Source organism: Malaclemys terrapin, chromosome 1, assembly GCF_027887155.1.
Source record: "Malaclemys terrapin pileata isolate rMalTer1 chromosome 1, rMalTer1.hap1, whole genome shotgun sequence".
Classification (NCBI taxonomy): domain Eukaryota; kingdom Metazoa; phylum Chordata; order Testudines; family Emydidae; genus Malaclemys; species Malaclemys terrapin.
The window spans coordinates 87,403,788-87,427,943 of record NC_071505.1 but is presented as its reverse complement, the minus strand read 5'-3'; the positions used below and the strand labels follow the sequence as shown (position 1 = coordinate 87,427,943).

Here is a 24,156-nt window from a genome sequence, read left to right as displayed (position 1 = left end):
TCACGAGGCACCGCTGTGTGTCCCTGATGTAGCCTCTATCCAACATGCCCTGTGAGATTTTGGCAAATATATTAGCATTTCTTCTTTTGGATCAGAGTTCTGCCTGCACAGATTCTTCTCCCCATACAGCAATCAGATCCAGTGTCTCCCTTTCAGTCCATGCTGGAGCTCGTTTGCAATTCTGGGACTGCATGGTCACCTGTGCTGCTGAGCTCGCCACGCTGACCAAACAGGAAATGAAATTCAAAAGTTCCCGGGGCTTTTCCTGTGTACCTCGCTAGTGCAGCGGAGTTCAAAGTGCTGTCCAGAACGGTCACAATGGAGCACTCTGGGTCAGCTCCCAAAGGCCAATACCATCAATTTGCGTCCGCACTACCCCAAATTCGACCCAGCAAGGTCGATTTTAGCACTACTCCCCTCGAGGGGGAGGAGTACATAAGTCAATTTTAAGAGCCTTTAGGTTGACGGAACAGGGTTGGTTGTGTGGACGCGGTCATTTTTAAATCGACCTAACACTGCTAAATTCGACCCTAACCCTGTAGTGTAGACCAGGCCTAAGTTGTTTCTACTTCTAACTTGATATGCTTTCTCATCAGTCCAAGGGACATCCAGTGTAATCAAGTATTTTAGGCTTGATGTAAGTTAAAGCTTTGCCTGCATAAACAGAGGAGCTTGTTAACTGTTGCGAGCTCCACATTTCAGTTCTCAAAATGACATGGTCCACCAGCAAAAGCTGGTGGGCAAAGGGGGATTATAAATTACAAGTGAGGGTTATGAATGATACAGCAAAGTACAGGTGTTCTGACACACAGTTTCAGTAGGTTTGCTCACAACTTCATAAAGCATTTTTTAAAAGATTTTGAATTAAGTACAATCTAGCCAGGTAGTTCTTCCATGAGGTTCAGTGCAATAGTCCCTTCCCAGGAGCTACGCACAGCCTTTCCCCTAACTGTATTAATACAAATACCAGATCACAAAAAGACAGGTGTTTTACTACATCAAACATTTATTGTTTTCATGAGACACATTGAAGTTTTCCCTGTCAGCAGGAACCCAACAAGTTGACTCTGGAGGGGACAGAGTGCAAAACTCCCATAAAGTATATGCAGCAAAATACCTTTTTGATTACCCCTTTGCAGGGAATGATCGATCAATCTCACTGCAACTAAAAACACAGTATTACAAAATATTTACAAAAGACAACCAAAATGGAACATAAAAACTTAATGACCAGGTGTGTGTATGAAATGTTGCCAACGCATTTCCAGTACCTCAGGAGTTTATTCTAGCATCCGACCCAAAGCATTTGGAGGGTGAAAAGGTTCCAGTGGGAGTGCCAGACATACTCGTCTTTCAGTACCAGTGTCCCGCAAAATAGAAGAAAGACCCAAGAAAGGTTCCATCATAGTGTCACTTCTGGATTTTAGTCTCCTCCCGCAAAGGAGACAGAAGTGGCAATTCTGGCTCTGAAAGGAAGGCCCCCACCAGAACCTGTCTGCAGTGGTCTCTATTCTGAACCTGTTGGTAAGTTAACCTGTGGGTAGGTGGAATATTCCATCACGCAACCCCCCTCCCCACACACACTGAAAATGGGGCAGGGGTGGTCTCCTTCAGTGACTGGGTCTATTACAGGAAATACACCTCCCCCCCCACCCCAAAACAGTAGTCTGATTTGATCTGAGCAGGTAGGAGGGTTGACCAGGATGAGGGTACGTCACAGTAGCCCCTCCATTTCCTTCATGAAGGCTTCATACACATCATCCTTAGTCTGCACAGAGACAGGGGCAGAGGAGCCAACCTTAGGGGTTGCTTTGGTTAATTGGAGAGCTGGTTCATCATCATGTTTTCTCTGGGAGACAGCAGAAGCCCCCTTATTCTCACGTCGCACTCGCAGGGCAGTGGGTACAAAGCGGGTGATCTCTGCTTTGGGGTTGGTAATTTGCGGCTTGGCACTGATTGTGGCTGTGGCTTTCTTCTCAATGGTAGCTCCACTGGTGTCATCCGCTTTGGGGCGCTGGATCAGACTGGGTGGGGCACTCAGCACCCCTGGGTTTGGAATGGGAGCCGGCGGGAAAAGGCCTGGTGGAGGCCCCAGAGGTGGACGCAACATGCCCGGACGAGGAGGAGGGATACCTGTGGACGGGGGGACAGAAAGTCTGAGCAAGTGGAAACAGCACTTGGAAACAATCCAGAGAAAGCTCGTAAATTGGAGGCAGGGCCCCTGAGTTAGAGTAGCAGTAGGTAATCTTACAAATTGTTTTCAAGCCCCTCAGCATCAGATTGTTCTCCATCAGGAAGAACGTGCACACACATTTAGGAAATTCTAGATATTGGCCTTGTATGGAGGTTAAGGCCCCAGTGTATTCCCCTACCTTGAATTCCTATACATACATACATACATATACATATATATATCCAGTGCTAGAACACAAGGAACAACCTCCCATCATGTGTATGAGAATTTCAGAACTATCAGCAGCATTGACCAGTGGGGTGTAAATAGTCCCTGCTTCAGGAGTGGACAGCTGCAGGGACTGTCCTTTTGTTCTGTTTGTAGAGTGTCTAGCACAATGGGGTCCTGGTCTATGGCTGGAGCTCCTTGGCCCCAAGAAAATACAAATAATAATGTGAATTCTAACAGGGAAGTCAATGAAGAGGCAATCTGGACCAGTTCTATGATATAGTACAATAAAAACAAACTTTGACATAACGGGAATTCAGACCTCCAGGTACAAGTCTGCACAGAACAGCAGGGACTTAGCCATTGATATTAAATGGAAAGTAACAACTCCAAGAGACCTGCAATGGAGGGAAACTGGTTACACCGCCCAATGCCGTGCTTGTAGTAATGTAGCCTGAATGTAGGCACATAAATAGCATGGGATTGTCTGAGGCCAGAGCACTGGGAAAGAACGTTTCCCCATACCACATGTACTAACTCAGACACCAGTGGGAAGGTTTAAAATAAAATACACATAATAAGGAAGTAGAAAGATTTACCTGGTGGTGCTGGAGGTGGCAAACGAGGTGGAGGTCCACGTGGGGGAGGGCCGGGTGGCAGTCCTGGAGGTGGGCCTGGTGGAGGGCCAGGGGGCCGGCCAGGTGGAGGCCCTGGTGGTAAGAGTCGTGGTAAAGGCCCACGCAGACCTGGCAATCCTGGAGGTCTCAGGAATGGAGGAGCCCCTGAAAATATACACACACAAAACAAAAGCTACTGAACTCATGGGCATAAAAACATGGCATGTAATATCAAACAGCACCAATATCAGCCAACCCTCTACATAACTGATCTTCTAGTCTTATGGTTTCTTAACCCCTTAGACAAAGGCTATGTCTATGCTGTGTGTACAGATATTCATGCTTGCTCGCATTGAGCTAGTGAAAGTATAAACAGTAGTGCAGCCAGGGTAGCATGAGTAGGAGAGGCATGTCTGAGCCATGCTGAGTACATATCTACCAGTTTCAGGCAGGTTTATACTCAGCACAGTTCACCCCTGCCTCCACCTTTCCATAGGTACGCTATTATTTTCTACTAGCTCGATGAGCGCTAGCACAAATACGTATTTATGAGCAAGAGAATCACACCCCTATCTTGTAGCGTAGGCACAGCCCCAGACAATGTGGTGTCTTGACTGGTCAAACCAAGTCAGTTCTCTCTCTTCTCACCACAATTGTCCCTTCTGTTATCTTATAGCAGAGGCTCCAGCGCTGAGCTGTATTCCCAAGAACACAACATTCTGATGTGATCCTTCCAGTGGGCAGGTATTTGAAAGAATCACTTTGACAAGCTGGTCCCTGAACTAGAGTCATCAGAGATTTCCCATTTGAAAAATATGTCAAGATTACATTAAAGCCTATAATCCTGTCATAATGACATTACCAGATTTTACCAATGTTTTATCCATTCTGGTAGTACCTCTTTGGCAACTGTGAAAGCCAGTTACTTGTGGGGATTTTATGCTTTCTTCTTGATGTAGCTGACTGTGCAATATATTATGATGGAGGGTATTTTCTTCCTGATCCCAAGTGGTCACCAGCTTTTGGCTTGAAGCATAAGAACTAAACCTGGGCAGCCCCATGAATCTTAGGGACTGTCACTGAAGAGATCACTGCTCATATAAAATAAATAACTTTTGGGAAATTTAATGAGTTAATATACTGCAGTATCAAATTCCACAGTTGCGTAAAAAAAGTGTCCTTTCCTCTATTGTGGCAACATCACAGATTGGCAAAAGGGGAAATCCTATTTCTCCTATACAGACAGCTTTTACAGAGACATTCAAGTGCTCCATATCACACCACATTCCCAAGCCATTGTATTCTAGTACCAGCACTTCCGTTTCTTGAGGAATTGGCAGTCCCACCTAGTAGCTGTCTGGGAGACTCTCTCCCCACCATGTACTGAAGTGACTCATTAGCTGTTCTCTCAAATGTCAACAATGCCTGAATTTAAATAACTGAAGATAAGGACTTCAATGTAAGACCTTTCACTCTGGAATCTGCTTCCCCCACTGTCCTGGTAGAGTCAGACTTTGATGATTTCATGGAAACAGTAAAGGTGGAGGGCTGTTGTGGGTTTGAGGTTTTTGTTTTGTTTTAGGGAGGGTGAGAGGAGCAGAACTGAAGGACATGCCTTATGTTTACTTATTAAAATCATGTTTGTTATTCATTGTATGTGTGCACAGGAATAGCACTGGACTCATGTTATATATTGTTCTAGATGTCCTAACTCTATCAAAGCTAATATTCTATTTAATGAAATTAGATGGCTAGAGAACGGGTTACAGAGATTTTCATTTTTAGGCTAATTTCTGCAATCCAGTTCAGATAGGTAGTGACCAAATCACTCCCCACTGAGCTATGTGAAATAAGTTGCTGTCTCCCTCCAGTTCCTGTTAAAATAGGTGCTTACATTGCAAAACCACCATCAGAACAGGCACCAATTGGCCATCTGGCTCACTAGGGAGGCCCTCTACTGAATAAGAATGGTATTAAATTTCCATCACCTAAGTATGTTTCCCCTTCCTGGGAAGGGTTGAAAACACATTCACAAGACAGTTTAAGAGAAGCCTGCACTGCTACTATAGCTGGTCGGGGAATAGGACTGGGATTGGAACCTAACGCCTTTCAGCAGCAGCAAGTTAATTTAAACAAAAATAAGCTAAGTGTTCACCTGGTGGAGGTCCAGGAGGAAGACCAGTAGGTGGTCCTGGAGGCCTCAGGGGAGGGGCAGGAGGTGGTCCCAGAGGGGGAGGCCCAGGCATGGGCGGTGCCTGTATCTGAGTTGGAGGAACAGGCTGTGGTGGTGGTTGCTGCTGTTGCTGTGGCTGAGAGGGTGTAGTAGATGACCCAGTCTCTGTACGCGAATCCTCCTTGTGTTGCTGCTGTGGTGTCTCTTCAGACTCAGAATCATCTTCTTCCTCCTCTTCCTCCTCTTCTGAATATTCCTCCACTTCTCGCCCCTCCTCAGGGATTTCCTGACCTGAAGACACAGAAGAGAAGATACATTTATAAGCACTACAGAAAAACCTGAGATGGAGGATCATCTCCGCCCCCACAAAATGGTGATGGGGAGGAGGGAAGAAACTGGCCTCAGTTAGCTATTATACAAAATAGGTAACAGGAAAACAGTACAGCTCTCGCTGGTAGCACTACCATGGAGCATGGAAGGCTGTCTCATTATAACCCCATATTTTCAGGAGTTAACAATTCCTTTTGGGCTGAAATGTCTCTTGCATAACTTCACATAGCTACGGTTTGGGGATTTTTAGGGGGAAACACGTGGAAAATTGATTTAGCCCTTTGAATTATACAAAAGTAAAAAACTTTCACTTTTTTTTTTTTTTTTTTTTTTTAAAAAGGTGATTTTATATGAGCAGAGAAGTGAAACAGCTGACACTTCCAAGTGGACACAAGTGCAGTTCTGAATGAGGAAGGAAAAATGAACCAAAATTTGGAGAAAGACAGTATCGATGAAGTTATGAAGTTGCCTTTATACATCTTTTATGGGCATCTTAATCCTGAAAGGCTTTAGAATATTGAGAACATAGTAAAGTTGCCTCAAGAGATAAATTACTTAAACAGCAACTCAGTTTTAAGTTCTCCCCAGCTCTTTCCTCTTCTTAAAAACAGAAATATTAATGTTTCATTAGTCTAAATTATCTTCATTAGGGTTGAGAAATGAAACAAGCAACAGTATTTTTTTTAAAAAGCTAAATATTTTGTTCACCAGATAGGGAACCTATGTTCTCACCTGCCATTCGCAACATCATGGCCTGAAGTGGAGTCAGTTCCTTCATGTTCTTTTTCTTTTTCCGTGACTTCCCAGGCATGTCAGCAAACCGCACACTAAGCCCTGCAGAGATAAGCACAGAGAAAAGAGAGAGATTAAATATATACAAGTTATCATTTGATGTGGATAGCAAATTAAATATCTCGTGACTCTTTTCAAAATAGTAAGAATGTTAACATCGGTGTTATTTGCCTTATTACATCCTGCTGACCTAAAATTTCCATCAGTTTCAAATAAATACATTGTTCCTGACTATCACTTATATAGTTGAATAGATGGTTGATGCTCTTCTACACTGAGTGAAGTAGTCTCTGTATATGACTAGCCTGAAATTCAATTATGTATCTTGTACAGTTCTTTTGAAAAGTCTCAAGTCATTAAAGTGTGGTTCTACTCTGACATGGAACTAAAAATTGCATTGTGGAGATCCTTGTTTCTGACTCAATGCTCCAGGTCAAGTGTGTATATATTTTAACAAGACAGCTAAATTTGAATACTAATGTTGCAACCTCAGCCTGGGATCTCAAATTTCAGCTGGGTGCTTTCTGACTCATTTATCAGCAGTAATGAAAATTCTGTAATAGGAACTTAGGTAATAATTTAGTTAGTTGAGCCAGAACAGAATTCAGTTTGCTCTTCTTTCAGCCTCATGACTACAGAACAAACAGAAATAAGAGTGTCACTTTTCAGGCTATAATGCAGTTCTATTTTCAGTCACTTTTCAGACTATAATGAAGTGGAGTTCCCACCGCACAAACCTGATTTCTTGTCTTCACCCTCCCTTTCATTGTCATTATCACGATGCAGGAATTCATCGCCTTCGCTGTCTGCATCCGATCTGTCACTATCACTGTCATCACTACTGTCATCATGCCTGTCTTGATCCATGTCCTCAGGATACCCTTCATCTTCACTGGTACTGGAGGCATCATCATCATGCCCTCGCTGACCTGAGAATGAGAGAGGAGAATATCAGGAAGCAAAGCACACCAGCATGGAAGAATGAGAATATACGTCATCTTAGGTTTATTTCTATAGTTACAGAACCCCCATCTCAGATAAACTCCATTCCAGTGAGGAAAGGACATACATTGTCTAGCATTTATCCTTTCAGCTCCCTCTCCAAGTGGAGAGTTAATCAGTTCTATTTCTGATAGAAGACAGTAATTTCATTTCACTATCTAGGAATGGGGAGAGGGGAACAAAAGGAGGGTTAAAAAAAACCTCTAGGATGGAGATCTTATTTGAGGTTGTTTTGTTACTAATCCAATCAGCTATCACCATTGCTTGTTTTTTGGCTACTGAACAATATCTGCACCCTAAAATTCACCAGTTCATTTCTATTTATCCATTTCTACCTTTCTGAATTTCTCTGGTCACTCTACTTTGTGCCTTTTCTAGTTCCCCAAGTCCTAATGTTATGTCTACATAGCACTCCATTATGTGCATAAGCTGATAAACTTAGTTTCACTATGCAATATATGGAGGTCCTGCAGGAATTAAATGAAATAGGAGGGTCTAATTAGTTTCCCTTTTGGTGCTACTAATCCTACAGGTGCTAATGAGAATCGCTTTCGGTGGGAATGAAAGAATATGCACAACTTTTCTGAATGATGCCAGCTGGGGAGATTTTAAAATGCGGGATCCCACAATCTTGTAGCCATGAACCCTGGGGGGAGATTTCTCTCCCATTCAACAATGTACTAGTGTAAAACCAAGTATTTGAAAGTTATAATTTGAAGCTTTGACATTTGATAAGTAAATGTAATTAATATTAAATTAACTGACTTTAAATTACGCAGCATACCAGCACCTCCCAAGCGGTTTACGAGCGTAACTATTTAAATGAAGGACGCTATCTCCAAAACTAAAGAGGCATGCAGCTGAGACTTTTGCTCACAGAAGTCTGAAATGGAAAATTATCTGTCTCCCAGTAGGATAGTTTTTCAGATGGTTTTGTTCAATCAAATGATAGGGTTTTCTACCATTTCCCTTAGTTAAATCTCAGACTAGAGAATAATTTCCTATCAGCAGCAAAGGCTTATTGATATCCAGTCTCATTTCCCCCCTTTATTCAATTTCATTCCATTCCACTTAACTATAACCATCTAGACAGGTTCTTCATCTCAAAGGATTCAACACCCTTCAAACACTTGCAAATGTATCTTATCTTAGTTATCATTTGACCAAGCTATATAGTTATTTCAATCTTTCATATAGTAAAAAAATTCTCTGTGAACCTACAGAAACCAGTCTGCACATTCCCTCCCAGTTAAGTCATAATGGCAATGCCAGTGCACACCTCATTCACTGTAGCACTATCAGTGGAAGAGCAGACAGAAGTCAAGGTAAATCTCCAGTACAAGGAGAACATGAGGTCTGGGACAAAGGAGGATCAACTTATTACCTATGTCAGGACTGTAAGAAATCTCTTCCTCTCGCCTCCAAGGGGCCATCTCTAAAGTGAAGCCTACTTTACGGCCATACATCTGTAGGACTTGAGGTGGGGGAGGCCCTGGAGGAGGTCCAGGGGGCTTCCGACCTGGGGGTAACCGTGGAACACCAAGTCCAGGAGGTGGAAGTACAGAAATGGGCCGGACTGGAGGGCTGGAAATTAACAAAAAAATCATAAAGGGGATACACACGAAAATCTGTCCCAATTCCTCACAATAACCTTCACAGCAACCATTTAGACAATGATCCAGCTGTCCCTGTCCTAAATGCTATGAAAATACATTAGAAATGTACAAAAACAGAGTAAGGCATTATCCTTGCCCAACGAATTTATGAACTGACTCAAAAAAAAAGGTCATCAATTAAACGTGGGAGGGTTTGGAGACCCTGCTGATGGATATTAGAGATAAGAAAGCTTTATGGAAGAAACAGGCTTAAAGGAAGACAGAAGGAGAAGAGTAAGGACACATGGGAACTGGTGCAAACATAGGGAGCAAAATGAAGACACCATGAAGCTGACAGAAATAAAAGGATGCTAAGTAATCAGTAAGAGGAAAGGGAGAGCAGGAGGATGTGAGAGAGAGGCCAGATTAAGGGTATGTCTACACAACGGGATTATTCCGAATTTACAGAATTCAATTTTTGGCAACAGATTGTATAAAGTCGAGTGCATGCGGCCACACTAAGCATATTAATTCGGTGGTATGCATCCATGTACCCAGGCTAGCTTTGACTTCCTGAGTGTTGCACTCTGGCTAGCTATCCCATAGCTCCCGCAATCTCCCCCGCCCATTGGAATTCTGGGTTGAGGTCCCAATGCCTGATGGGGCAAAAAACATTGTCGCTGGTGGTTCTGGGTACAGCCTCCCCCATCCCTCCGTGAAAGCAATGGTAGACAACCGTGAAATAGAAGCTTGAATTTAACACAGCAGCAGACAAGAAGCCTATGAAAGTATTTAAGACAAAAGAAATATCACAGTGAGAACAGTGGGAGAAGAACTCTAGCAGTGGAGCTTAAGGTGGACTAATGTGCAAAACGAGATATGCAGGAAGACCAGAGACACTTATCAGAGTCAGTATGAGAGATGACCAAGGCACAAAGAAGGATTTTAACTGCAAAAACAGAGGGGAAATACATATAGAACTTAGGATTCATCACTCCCTCAGGACTTCCAATTCCCCTCTCCCAAACATCACTTCTATCAACAACCCATTACACCCACCTGCAACACATGGGTGTTCAGCATTTATTACCCCTCCATGACACTTCCCTCTTACCCATAGGCTGATGTTTTCTTGAGGATAGAAGGTGGTTGAGCCCCCGGTAGGGGGATGTCCTGTATAAGGATGTTGGAGGGGGCATGAGGCATGTCTGGCAGGGGTATACTCTCCACTTCAACATGTTGTGCATTCTGCAAGAAATACAAAAAGCAAGCAGGTTAATCTCTTAGGAGGCAAAGGGAAGAGGATCATGTGCACACTCCTCACTTTATTGAATACTGAGGGTATCGAGTCAGTTCCTTCCCTCTCATAAAAATGGTTATTCAGAAGGTTGCCTGTCCAACTGGTACATCACTCTCTGTGTTAGACCCCTGAATGAACATTTGGAGAAACAGATCACGAGCATAAAATAATTAAGGCCTCTTTGGTCAACGGTAACACACAGAGCTCAGCTAGCTGAAAACATTTCCCCATTCAAATAATCAAAACCTGATCAGGCTTATATTCCTCTTAAGATACTTAGCCCCGGTATACACAACAGTTAGGTCAACATAAGGCAGCTTATGTCGACCTATGTCAGTGTACACACTACCATCTTGCTCCATCCAATGTAAGTGCCCTACTACACAGACAACTCCACCTCCACGAGAAGCATAAGGCTTATACAGGAGCAGTTAGGGCAAGCAGTGTCCTCCTAGATACTGCCTTATTTACATCAGCTGTTGGCTGTCATTCTTGTCAATTTCTGGCGCCATGCTGGAGCCATGAAATTGACAAAATAGTCATCCCTGCTCCCAGCCCAGGAGAGGGCTCCCCGCTTGGAGCTGGGCTGCTGCCAGGGTCCGGGCTCCCCCATCCCAGCTGAGCTGCTACCCAGGCTCCCTGTCAGGCTGCTCCCGGGGTCCTGACTCTCCGCTCGGAGCCCAGGCAGCCACCCTGCTTCCAGCAGAGAGCTGATGGCTGAGAGCCAGGGGTAGCCAGGCTCCCAGCAGGGAACGTAGAGGCAGGGAGGGGAGCCTGTGGGGCAGCCAGGCACCTGGTGGGGAGCCACAAGTGGAGCTCAAAGCCCGGCTCTGCCTTAGGTTGGTGGAAGCGCTCCTGGTGAAGACGCACACCACTGACTGAAGGAGGGTACAGTGGACATGAACCACCACAGTAATTACAACCTTAATAGAGGTCGACTTAAGTTTTTAGTGTAGACATGCCCTTAGTTCCCAAACAAAGATATACTGCAGGCAAGAACACCATGTCCTTCAGAGTATCTGGGAAGCACCCATTATAGGAAGGATTTATAGTTGAGTGGGACAGAGCTTAGGGACTCAGATACTACAGCAGAACAACAGAAACACTTGTAAATAAATGCTGAGACACACTCATTACATGCATACACACTTAGGAGGGTTTTAAAACAAAATTAGCTTAATTCACGTTACAAAAGACATATCTCACAAGCCAGGGTATGCAAGATAGTTAGGGCTTCCATTGTAAAACCATTCCAAAACCATCCTTCCCTGTAACCTTCCAAGAAATAAAATACAGTACATCACAGAAACACTGAGGACATACTGATGGTTCATCATGTTGTCCCTGCTAAAGTACTATGACTGAGGAGGTGGCCAAGGTGCACGGTGCACAGCTTGGTGAAAATACTCAACGTGGCAGGGACTGAGGGCCAAGTCTGGAACAATGTTACCTTGACAGCATCGAAGTATTGGCTGAGCTGCGATCTCTTCTGCTCATACTCCACTTCCAGCTTGCGCAGTTCTTTGTAGATGTCAGGATTCTCCTTCTCGTACAGCCGCAGAATTCGCTCAAAGGTCTCACGCAGCTTCTTACGCTTGTCCTTCAGCACCTTCTCATTAAGTTGTGGCTGCTGTACTGGGTTAAACTCTGATCCGGGAGAGTAGGACCAAGGCAACAAACAATTCCAAAAAGAAAATTATAGGGGAGACTTGCAACAGAAGCCATGATTACCCAATTGCATATACTGCACACATGTTCAATATAGCAACCTCTGGAGACAATGACAGTGACTATCTGGAGACCTGATGGAAAGCTGATTCAGACCCTTAAGGGGGTTGTCTCCTTTTACACAGCCATTAGAGACAATATGCACCACTCCTATCCTTTTGTCTTCCATAGGAACGTCTAGTCATCCAAAATTCTCCAATATCCAATTACCTTGAAAAAGTTCACCATCTATTCCCATTCCACAAACCATTTACCCCCTTTTCTTCTCCAATCCTTCTAACAAGCAAAAGCCAGTACTTGGCAAAGTTTCCACAGTACAACCCACATAGTCACTCCATTAACCCCTAAACCCATCTTGTCCCATCTCTCAATTCTCACCTCCCATCTTATCTGATCCTTCCATCTCCCCTCTCATCCTAAATGCAAGTCCCTCCAGATGGTACCCACTCACCCATCTCATCCAATTTTTCCATGTCCCGAATGATCTGTTTGGGATCTTTCATCTTAAGTACAGCTGCTCGGACCATCATCCGCTGCTTCTTGTTCTGAGAAGGTCAGAGAATAAAAAATCAGGAATAGTGTTGTTGTTCTAGGATAAATAGGGGAACAGATATAATCTATGACATCACATTTCTCTTTGTAATTCAGGTTTCCGGGACTCCTAAATGTGCTCAAAGAACTCCCTCAGGAAAGAGAAATAAATTCATCCATTCTTTTCAAAGTGCTTTACGAATGTTAATCACTCCACACCACCCTGTAAGGTCCATTTTAAAAGTGACTTAAGCAGTGGCTCTGAACCTTTCCAGACTACTGTATCCCTTTCTGATTTGTTTTGCGTACCCCCAAGTTTCACCTCACTTAAAAACTACTTGCTTAGAAAATCAGACATAAAAATACAAGTATCACAGCACACTATTACTGAAAAATTGCTTACTTTCCCATTTTTACCATATAATTATAAATCAATTGGAATATAAATACTGTAATTACATTTCAATGTATAGTATACAGAGCAATATAAAGTTATTGTCTGTTATGAAATTTTAGTTTGTACTGGCTTTGCTAGTACTTTTTCTGTAGCCTGTTGTAAAACTAAGCAAATATCTAGATGAGTTGCTGTACCCCCGGAAGACCTCGGTGTACCCCCAGGGGTATGTATACCCCTGGTTGAGAACCACTGAGTTAAAGTACTTTCGGGTATTCCATATACACTGTGTCCCTGAACTGCCAACTGCTGTAATATTAGTCTTTTTCCTCCTCACATTTAAAAATGTTTCTCCCGCCCCAGTTGCTTTGGAAAAGACCCACAGAAACAACAGGGGAACACAAAGTGCTATAAAATGAACAAAGTAAACAGAGAAAAAAATCTTTTTTTTTTCCCTTCTATTTTAGGTATTACAAGTAGAATTTGTAGGTTAATAAAATTCAGACAAATGTGATTTAAGTTGACAACATTCCTTTAAATTACTTGGTCAGACAACATTTTCCACAGAAAGAAAGTGACTCCTGAGAAGCCAACCAGAAAGGCTGGATTCTACCTATTGTCTCAAGCCCATAACAGTTGGGAACGTGATGCATATTAGAATGGTGCTGGCCAGGTGTTCTTAGGGATGGTAATAGTGTCTTACCTTCTTCAGCTCCCTCTTCCGGGCCTCCTTTCCTGCAGAGGAGAGAAATGACTAATTGAAAAAGAAGCAAATATAGTCATAACTCTTCCCTTGTGACTAGTGAAGTTCTGTTTCTTAACAGCTTGTGATTTAAAAGCCAAATGTTACCCATCCCCACTTTCATAGTCTCAGATATTTTATTAGAAACAATCATATTTCATACCCATTATAGAAGAAGGAAGGCGATAGATGGCCATACTGGCAACCCCACTCCTCCAAAAGCAGAAATATTTCTATACACACCCACCTAATTAATGTAACAAGTTCTGGAGTAAGGAGTCTTTTTGAAACAAGACTATATGAATTTAATGCTAATTAAATGATTAACACCCTAGAAACTGAAATATTCTATGCTTAGAATAGAAAAAACTTTTTTTTTTAAATCTACATTTTGGACAAACTTAAAACATTGCTAATCATGACCATCTGAATTATTTGGTAGCGAGAGTTGATCTTTGTGCTTGTTTCTAGATGCTTATTTGACCGTCAGAATCTTAGTAGTTACACTAATGCAGGAGGAATAGATGTGTGTAGTCTTGTTTCCTCCTCTAAGTACACAATGCTTGTGGAATCTCACCTGACTCCCAACCATCTTTCATTCCCATTTTTATCTCAGATGAATTAACCATTCTTACAACAAGAAATTTAGTGACTACTTACGGGCCTGGTCTGTAGGGTTCATGAACTTCCCACTCTTGGTGGAGGATGTTGATCTCCGCCCCATTTTGACCAATTTTTTTACTGCTTCAATAAAATGGGGAAAAAAAAAAGACACCTGAAAAAGAAAAAGCCACGTCACATGCTGTATGTAGTAGTCAGAATACTCCAGTTCCTCCTCTTCCCCCCGCCCCCCCCCCTGCATTAGTACTTGTTTTCCCAGAAACTCAAATGTCTGTCGCCTCCCTAAATCCCAGCTCTCACGAATGTGCAGAATGCCACTGCAGACTCAGGCAAACATACAAAGCCGCACAACCACACCATTTCGTCAGCAAATGACTATTGCATCTCATTCATTTCAATAATCAAATGAAAAGTATCATGTTTGTATTTACTAGGGTTTTGCACACTTTGTTGTTTCTGTAATTAGAGTAGAGCCCTGCTACTCAACCTAAGCCCAACTACAAGTGTCGGGCCCTGGTCGGGTGTGAAAACAACCAGACCCTCTTGGGCTCATGTCGGCCTGGCGATGGGGTCAGCACCGCAACAGCTGCATGCTCTGCTCCTGGTGGCCACCACCACCTTGCTGCGCGAGCTGCAGAGTGAGCATGCTGAAGAGTTCAAGTACCTCTCACTCTACAGCTCACACAGCGCAGCAGGAGTTGCTGGACAGCAGGAGCATGGCCCACAGCTGCTGCAATTCCAACAGCAGGGGCAGGAGGAGAACAGCAGCGCTGATTCAGGTTTGGGGACAAATGTCAGGGTTGGGTTGGAAAATGACTCAATCCTCTAGGGCTGGTCAGCTGGGTTTAGGTCTGGTTCAGGCATTAGGCCTGAGCTGACTTGTAGGGCAGAGCTCATTGCAAACACCAGGGGCTCCTTGCATTCCTCCCTCTCCCCCTGCAACAACTCCCTGTATGCCATCATCTCATCCCTCTCTCTTTCTGGGACTCCCTGAAACACTCCCAACCTCATGACAGGATTTCTGAGTGCCATCCAATCCTCCCACTGCAGGGTCCTCCATTCTCCCCCTCACCTGGGGTTCAGTGTGATCTCCCATTTCACTCCCATGCCAGGGGTTGTCCCACATTCCCCCTTCCCTCATAACAGGGTTCCCCCTTCTTTCCACACTTCTCCACTAGCATACATGCCATTGCTCTGTGTCCCCCTACTCTCCCCCTTTTTATTACTTCTCTTCTTTCTGTCTGGGAGATAAACCATTCAGGATGTGAACATCACACTATTGGGAGGATAGACAGAGAAGAGACAGTATTGCTATGTTGCAAGGTGTTGGCTTCATCAACGAGTTATTTAATCTGTAAACAACTACAGAGGTACTTGAAGATGTGGGCAGCTCTACTAAATCAATGGCAGGAGCTCTGCACGTCCCCCACTTTCCCCTTCTCAACTTCCTCAAAATCAATAGTGTTCTTCTGCCCACTGATATCTAGAACATTCTTTGAAATTTTAGAATTAATCCAATGCAGTGTTCAAAAGTTAGTGTGTTCCATTAAACAACCATCCAAATGGAAACATGACATCCAGTTGAATCTGAGGCCTGGTCTACACTAGGCGTTTATGTCAAAGTTAGCGCCGTTACATCGAATTAACCCTGCACCCGTCCACACCGCGAAGGTATTTAGTTCGACATAGAGGTCTCTTTAATTCGACTTCTGTACTCCTCCCCGACGAGGGGAGTAGCGCTAAATTCGACATGGCCATGTCGAATTAGGCTAGGTGTGGATGGAAATCGACGCTAATAGCTCCGGGAGCTATCCCACAGTGCACCACTCTGTTGACGCTCTGGACAGCAGTACGAGCTCGGATGCTCTGAACTGCCACACAGGAAAAGCCCCGGGAAAATTTGAATTTGAATTCCTTTTCCTGTCTGGCCAGTTTGAATCTCATTTCCTGTCTGGACATCGTGGCGAGCTCAGCAGCACTGGCAACGATGCAGAGCTCTCCAGCAGTGATGGCCGTGCAATCTCAGAATAGAAAGAGGGCCCCAGCATGGACTGATCGGGAAGTCTTGGATCTCATCGCTGTGTGGGGCGATGAGTCCGTGCTTTCCGAGCTGCGATCCAAAAGACGGAATGCAAAGATCTACGAGAAGATCTCTAAAGACATGGCAGAGAGAGGATACAGCCGGGATGTAACGCAGTGCCGCGTGAAAATCAAGGAGCTGAGACAAGGCTACCAGAAGACCAAAGAGGCAAACGGACGCTCCGGATCCCATCCCCAGACATCCCGTTTCTACGAGGCACTGCATTCCATCCTCGGTGCGGCCGCCACCACTACCCCACCAGTGACCGTGGACTCTGAGGATGGGATAGTGTCCACGGCTGGATCCTCGGACATGTTAGCGGACGGGGAAGATGAGGAAGGAGATGAGGAGGACGAGGCAGTCGACAGCGCTCACAACGCTGATTTCCCCGACAGCCAGGATCTCTTCATCACCCTTACAGAGATCCCCTACCAACCCTCCCCAGCCGTTACCCCGGACACAGAATCTGGGGAAGGATCAGCCAGTAAGTGTTGTAAAAATCTAAACATTTATTTGTAACAGAACAGGAATATTAACAATTTAAAAAATGGGTTTCTCATGATTAGTTTGATTAGCTTAACGGTTCAGTCATGGGCAGTGCAACTATTGAAAAAAAATCTAGCAATGTCCGGTTTTGCATGATTGTCCTGCCCAAGCCGCTCTACTGGTTAGTCACTGCTACAGCAGCTACAGTAAAATGCGGTCTATATGTCCGGGGATGGAGCAGAAATCCTCCTGTGACATCTCGAGGAAGCTCTCCTGGAGGTAATTGGAAATCCGCTGCATTAGGTTCTTGGGGAGAGCGGCCTTATTGGGTCCTCCGTAGTAGGACACGTTGCCACGCCACGAGACAAGCAAGTACTCTGGAATCATTGCTCTGCACAGCATGGCGGCATACGGCCCTGGTCTTTGGAGGCTTTCCCGGAGCATTCGCTCTTTCTCGCTGTCAGAGATCCTCATGAGGGTGATGTCGCTCATGATGACCTGCTTTGAATGAGGTAGGGGAATGTTAGTGTTGGGACTGCTTTGCCCTTCCTTTACAGAACTGTAACCGCTGGTTTGCAGCCACGCGGTGGAGGCGGGAGAGGGGCAGCCGAAAGGGATCGTTCCCGGGGACAGCCGCGAGGGTGTGGGACAGGAGCAGACTTCCTGCTTGCCGAATTGCTGGCAGCAGGGACCGACATTGATTTCAATGTGAAATGAGGCCATTGCTAATATTAAAGTTTTAAGCTGCCACAAGTCTACGGCTTACCATGTCTGCCTGCAACAGAAATTCCGTTCTCCTGAGAGGCTTCTCAAATGTGCTGTAGAAGACCCCAGGCACTGAATGCGAAGGCCGAGAATTCGACCTTGTGCTGAGTGCGCATGTGATAGGTGCTGTGCATGGTCTTGTTCACAGAGAAAGACTATGTTCTTTGTTCACAACTACATTTATCTTTCTGAGGAATTCACTCCCTTTTTCCCATTCCCACAGCCCCATCTGCGACTGTCTCACAACCTAGCCTGTCATCACACTCCCAGAGGCTAGCGCGGATTAGGCATAAGAAGAAGAGGACACGGGAGGACATGTTCTCGGAGCTTATAGCCTGCTCCAGAGCCCAGGCAGCACAGCAGACCCAGTGGCGGGAGAACTTGACCCGAATGCACCAAGCCAACATGGATCGGGAGGAGAGGTGGCGTCAGGAAGACCAGCAGGCGACTCAAACCCTGCTTGGACTAATGAGGGAGCAAACGGACACGCTCCGGCGCCTTGTGGATGTTCTGCAGGAACGGAGGCAGGAGGACAGAGCCCCGCTGCAGTCCATCTCTAACCGCCCTCCCCCGCCACCAAGTCCCATACTCCCCTCACCCAAAGTGCACAGAAGGAGAGGCGGCAGAGTCCCTGCTAACTCTCACTCCACCCCTGCAGAGAGCTCGAGCAGCAGAAGGCTCTCATTCCCCAAAATTTGACAAGTTCTTTCCTTCCCGCCTGACACAAGCCCCCGTCCAAGTTTCACTTTCCCAGTTCCATGTTTGGTTGATAATAAAAAATACGTTTCTGTTAACTACTGTTTCCATCATGTTCTTTTGGAGGAGGGGGGGATAGGGGGTTGGTAATTCGACAGGACAGTCACCTTTGGCAGGGTACATAGTCGGGGGCAGGCACAGCAGCAGGGCACATACATAGTGCAGTGATGCAGTGACTAGTTACCCTGGTTAGTCTGGGAGGTTGTTTTCATGTTATGTGGTGGGGGGTGGGTTGCTCTGTGACTTTGTGGCAGGGGAGGGCAGTTACAGATCTTAAGCGGCGGTCCTTAGGCAGGATCACAGAGCCACACAGCAGGGGATCTGTAACCGTCCTCCCCCTGCCACAAAGTCACATAGACCCCCCCATACACACAGTCCCTATCAGGAGGGGTGACAGGCTCCGTTGAAACAACCATCCCACCGCAGCAGAGCCTGTCAATCCTTGAGTTTAGAAGCTGCATTCGCGCCACTACAGTACACCCGCTCCGCACCACAGTCTGCGTCCCAGTTTTAAAAAATTCCCGCGAATACAGTATTAAAGAAAACGGTGTGCTTTAACAAAGTAGAACTATTTTTATTTTGAAACGTGTGTTGGAAGTGGGGTGAAGGGGGTATGTAACTGGATAGGATAGTCAACATTAACTGGGTAAAGAAACGGGGGCAGGTTTAGCTTCTCAATACACAAACTTTAAAGTCACAGGTTACCCTGCTCACTCAGGAACTTTGCTTTCAAAGCCTTCCGGATGCACAGCGCTTCCCGCTGGTCTCTTCTAATCGCCCGGCTGTCTGGCTGTGAGTAATCAGCAGCCAGGCTATTTTCCTCAACCTCCCACCCCGCCATAAAGGTCTCCCCCTTGCTCTCACAGAGATTGTGGAGCACACAGCAAGCTGCAATAACAATGGGGATATTGGTTTCGCTGAGATCACAGCGAGTCAGTAAGCTTCTCCATCTCCCCTTGAGACGGCCAAAAGCACACTCCACCACCATTCTGCACTTGCTCAGCCGGTAGTTGAAGAGTTCTTTTTCAGTGTCCAGGGCGCCAGTATAGGGCTTCATGAGCCAGGGCATTAGCGGGTAGGCTGGGTCCCCGAGGATGACTATAGGCATCTCCACATCCCCAAGAGTTATTTTGTGGTCCGGGAAGTAAATACCTTGCTGCAGCCGTCTAAACAGACCAGAGTTCCTGAAAACACGAGCGTCATGAACCTTGCCCGGCCATCCCACGTAGATGTTGGTAAAACGTCCCCTGTGGTCCACCAGTGCTTGCAGCACCATGGAAAAGTAGCCCTTTCTGTTAATGTACTGGCTGGCCTGGTGTTCCGGTGCCAGGATAGGGATGTGAGTTCCATCTATGGCCCCACCGCAGTTTGGGAATCCCATCGCTGCGAAGCCATCTATGATGGCCTCCACGTTTCCCAGGGTCACTACCTTTGGCAGCAGTACATCAACGATTGCCTTGGCTACTTGCATCACAACAACCCCCACGGTAGATTTGCCCACCCCAAACTGGTTCGCGACTGACCGGTAGCTGTCTGGCGTTGCAAGCTTCCACAGGGCTATGGCCACTCGCTTCTGGACAGTCAGGGCTGCTCGCATCCGGGTGTCATTGCGCTTCAGGGCAGGGGACAGCAACTCACAAAGTTCCAGGAAAGTTCCCTTCCGCATGCGAAAGTTTCGCAGCCACTGGGATTCATCCCAGACCTGCAGCACTATGCGGTCCCACCACTCAGTGCTTGTTTCCCGTGCCCAGAATCTCCTTTCCACGGCATCAACATGACCCATTGCCACCGTGATGTTCTCGGCGCTGGGTCCCCTGCTTTCTGAGAGGTCTGTGCTACTCTCAGACTTCAGGCCATCACCGCGTTGACGTAGCCTCCTCGCCTGACTTTTCTGCATCTGCCTCAGGGAAAGGTGTATGATAAGTTGCGAGGCGTTGAGAGCGGCCACAACTGCAGTGATGGTTGCAGCAGGCTCCATGCTCGCAGTGCTGTGGCGTCCGCGCTGTCACTGACTAGAAAAGTGCGCGAACTGATTTCCCGCCGGCGCTTTCAGGGAGGGAGGGCGGGAGTGATGGACGGATGACGACAGTTACCCAAAAGCACCCTGGACACATTTTTTTTACCCAGAAGGCATTTGCGGCTCCACCCAGAATTCCAATGGGCAGCGGGGACTCCGGGAACTGTGGGATAGCTGACCACAGTGCACCACTTCCAATGTCGACGCTTTCCCCGTTAGTGTGGACTCACAAAGTCGAATTACTGTCCTTAGTGTGGACACACACGTTCGACTTTGCAATATCGATTCCAAAAATTCGATTTAAGTAAAATCGAACTACTCTCGTAGTGTAGACAAGGCCTAAGGCTGCACAAGATCTGTGGTCCTGCTGCAGCCTACAATGTATACCTCTCTGTACACTGTTTCCATACATCCCGTACCAATCACCTCTGTATCACAGGGATACCAGTTTATCATCTGCCCTCCTTTATGTGAAGTCTCAAAAATGTGCATTGTTGAACATCTGGATTTAGAATTTTTCTTCATAAATTGTGTCTCTAGTACAAAGTGTGAAGATCTGTCACCACACTAACCTTTCCTCTTTTTATGCAAGTGCTCTAATTTCATTACCTGTAGTTAGAAAGTTTGGATATGAAGACAGGCTAGTTTATGTGTAATTAAACTTTTAATCTTCTGCCACATAATGAGCATTATAATCACATGATTACCTTTAAGATACTGAGCATTGCACTAAGGTGGTATTAGGTGCCCTCAGTATGTGAGCAGACTGGGCCCTTACTGAAGAGATAGAAATGATTGTATTCAATATACTGTTTAATTCAGCATTTGTAAAATGCTTTTATCTGTACTGTCTGGTTATAAAGCGTCATAACAGCCATGCGTACAACTAAACCAGTCTAGCTTTTGAGTTCACCGATAAAATAAGCCATCTCTTATGGATAGTTAAGGCAACACAAGTTTGATTTCTCAGATCATTATTTCTCTAGCCAGGAATACTATGAGGTGGGGAGTTAACAGATTTATACCTCTCACATAAGGGTCCCAAACTCTGCATTTTTCGGGTATGTAATACTGAAGTCACCTCCCGCACCATCCCGCTCCGAACACCCTGAGGACACCAGACCCTCGGGTCATTAACGTGTTCGCAGCCTTAACTTCACCTTGTCTCTGTGCAGGACAGTCAGGTACAAGCCCCCTCCCTGTACAGACTCCAGGCCTGCAGGACACGAGGTCCGAGCCAACAGTGAGCCTGAGACACAGATACGGTTGGGAACAAGCCCTTGCTCTGCTGACCACAACCGGCCTGATACCGATACCTGCCCCCCGTTACCCCGCCCCCTGAGAACTGCCCCGGCATCGCGGCTCCTTCCCCGCAGAGCCGCCGGCCTGGGCGCGCCGGCAGGCGGGGGGAGAAGAGACCTGGGGAACCCCCTCCCTCTCCTGCAGTTCCGCGATACCCCCGGGGCCCTGCAGGTCCCTGGGCTCCTCCACTCCCCCTACCGGGGGGATGGGGGGTGGCGATGCCGCGCGCAGGGAAGCAGCCCAGGACGCGCAGGAGCACAGCGAGCGGTCGGTCTGTCTCCCAGCCTGCTCTGCTCCTCTCACCCCTCTGAAGGGCGGGAGCTGAGCTCCTCTGCCTCGCTGCGGGGCGGCGGTTTCTACGCTGTCCCCTCGGCTCCTCGCCTCCTCGGCCTCGCCGCCATCTTCAATGGTCGCGGGCGGGACGCGCGCGCCACTTCCGCCCTGGAACCTCCGGTTGGGCCCGAGAGCCTTAGAGGTGCCGGAAATCGGCAGCCAGAGCGTCGCCCGCCTCGGGCCGGTCTGAAACAGACCTCCTCGGGCTCTATGGTGCGGCGGCGGGAGGGAAGCGGGCTCTGCCGACCATTAGCCCAGTCACCCGAGAGGAGGTCACGTGACGCTGCAGCGGGCGGGGCGGTAACAGCGGAGAGGGGGCGTGTCCCGGCTCTGTCGACACCGCGATGCTGCGCGGGCCAAGAGGGTCCGACGGGCTGGGGGCGGGACTGCCCATGGCCCCCCCCCCTCCCGGGGTCACCAAGCTGCGTCACCCTCTCTGAGCTCCCCCCACCCTCAACCCCTTCGCCCCCTGCCCCGCCCCCTTATTACGTCACCCGCCCGGCTCCCCGCCTCGGCTCTCGCGCGGCTTCTGCCCCCGGGCTGTGCTCGGAGCCCCTGGAGCCCTGTTGGGAGCTTTGCCCTGCACCGCCCCCGTTTTCCCAGCCGGCGTTCCCGGGCTTCGCTGAGCCCCTGGTTCTTGGGCCCTTCGCCCCAGGGGAAGGGGCTTTTGGTTTGATCCATCCAGGCCCGAGGGGCAGCCATGGCAGGGCTTGTCCACACCTGAAAGGCTACAGCGTCGCTGCAGCGCGGCGGTGTAGTCACGGCCTGCGCCGATAGGAGGCGTTCTCCTGCCAGCGTAGTTAATCCACCTCCTGTCCCTAGGCGCCAGGTCTACGGAAGAATTCTTCCATCGTCCTAGCACTGTCTACACTGGGCGGTGGATTTTCACTCCCCCAAGTCACGCAGCTGGGTAAACCTAACTTTTTCGTGCAGACCAGGCCTAAATTGCAGGCACCAAATAGGCTTCCTGCACTTTCAATCCCTCTCTTCTCTGCTCTTACTGCCTAATATGTCCTGCCCATTTCAGACCAGCACTTCCAGCGTCTACATGTGCTGGTTTTCCTCTCTTGTACCTGGTCCAGGCTAAATGTAGCTACATGTAATATTACCAACTCCACACAGTCAAGAATCATGAGTCAGTTCTCCCCCACCCCCAAAAAAATCTTGAGATTGGTTTAAAATATAAAATCTTAGGTTCTTTTTATTTGCATTAAGAAGAACAGGAGTACTTGTGGCACCTTAGAGACTAACAAATTTATTAGAGCATAAGCTTTCGTGGACTACAGCCCACTTCTTCGGATGCATATAGAATGGAACATATAATGAGGAGATATATATACACACATACAGAGAGCATAAACAGGTGGGAGTTGTCTTACCAACTCTGAGAGGCCAATTAATTTTGCGGATACAGACTAACACGGCTGTTACTCTGAAACTTTATTTGCATTATAATTTTTGAACTTTATTCTGCACTTAAATAACTTTTTCATCCTTTCCTCCAAAGTCATGAGCACTAGAGCCTTCTTTGTTTTAAAGCTGAAATTCTTACATAATTATACATTTAAGGAGCAGGGACTTTAAGAAAAACACCAAATGTTACAAGTCTTGGCAGTACTGTTATATGGCAGGGTGCTTTAAATACCAGTAGCCACTTGTACCCTGATCTGCACGAGGGTTCTCATCTTTGCTGCCAAGAGGGAAGCTGAACTAGTAGTAACATGGGGAAATTTTTTACCAAAAAATAAAGTTCCTAGTGGTTACAACTGTAATCTCTATCCTTTTTTTTTTTTTTTTTAAGTCCTCCCTCAGGTACTTCTAATTTCTGCCATACGCCCTTTCACTCCTTCTTCATTCTCTCCAAATGACTTTTCCTTCCATCCTCTCCATCCAGAATTAGGTTGACCTAACTACTGTGATCAGTGCACAAATTTTTTCACAGCCCTGAGCATCATAGCTAAATTAATCTCAATTTTTAAGTGTAGACCAGGCCTAAAAGGTGACTTGATTATGGTGAATTAGAACCTTCATGGGGAGAAAATACCAGGTACCAATGCTCTTTAATCTAGCAGAGAAAAGGATAACAGGAACCAATGGCTGGAAGTTAAACCCAGAGAAATTCAAATTAGAAATAAGATGCATGTTTTAAACAATGAGGCTGATAAATTATTGGAAGAACCTACCAAGGGAA

The 24,156-nt window shown here is 46.4% G+C and overlaps 1 protein-coding gene across 1 annotated transcript; it reads right to left on the bottom strand.

Moving 5' to 3' along the window:
* Positions 1 to 986: 986 nt before the first annotated feature.
* On the bottom strand, positions 987 to 22,159 carry WBP11 (WW domain binding protein 11). The gene is made up of 12 exons (XM_054029277.1): positions 21,936 to 22,159; positions 14,266 to 14,380; positions 13,567 to 13,598; positions 12,390 to 12,483; positions 11,661 to 11,857; positions 10,025 to 10,158; positions 8,700 to 8,899; positions 7,051 to 7,242; positions 6,254 to 6,355; positions 5,174 to 5,482; positions 3,001 to 3,183; positions 987 to 2,133 (listed from the first exon to the last, which is right to left on the bottom strand). Exons 2-12 carry the CDS (start codon positions 14,327 to 14,329, stop codon positions 1,715 to 1,717), a joined length of 1,926 nt encoding a protein of 641 aa, XP_053885252.1. The 5' UTR covers positions 14,330 to 14,380; positions 21,936 to 22,159; the 3' UTR covers positions 987 to 1,714.
* Positions 22,160 to 24,156: the final 1,997 nt, after the last annotated feature.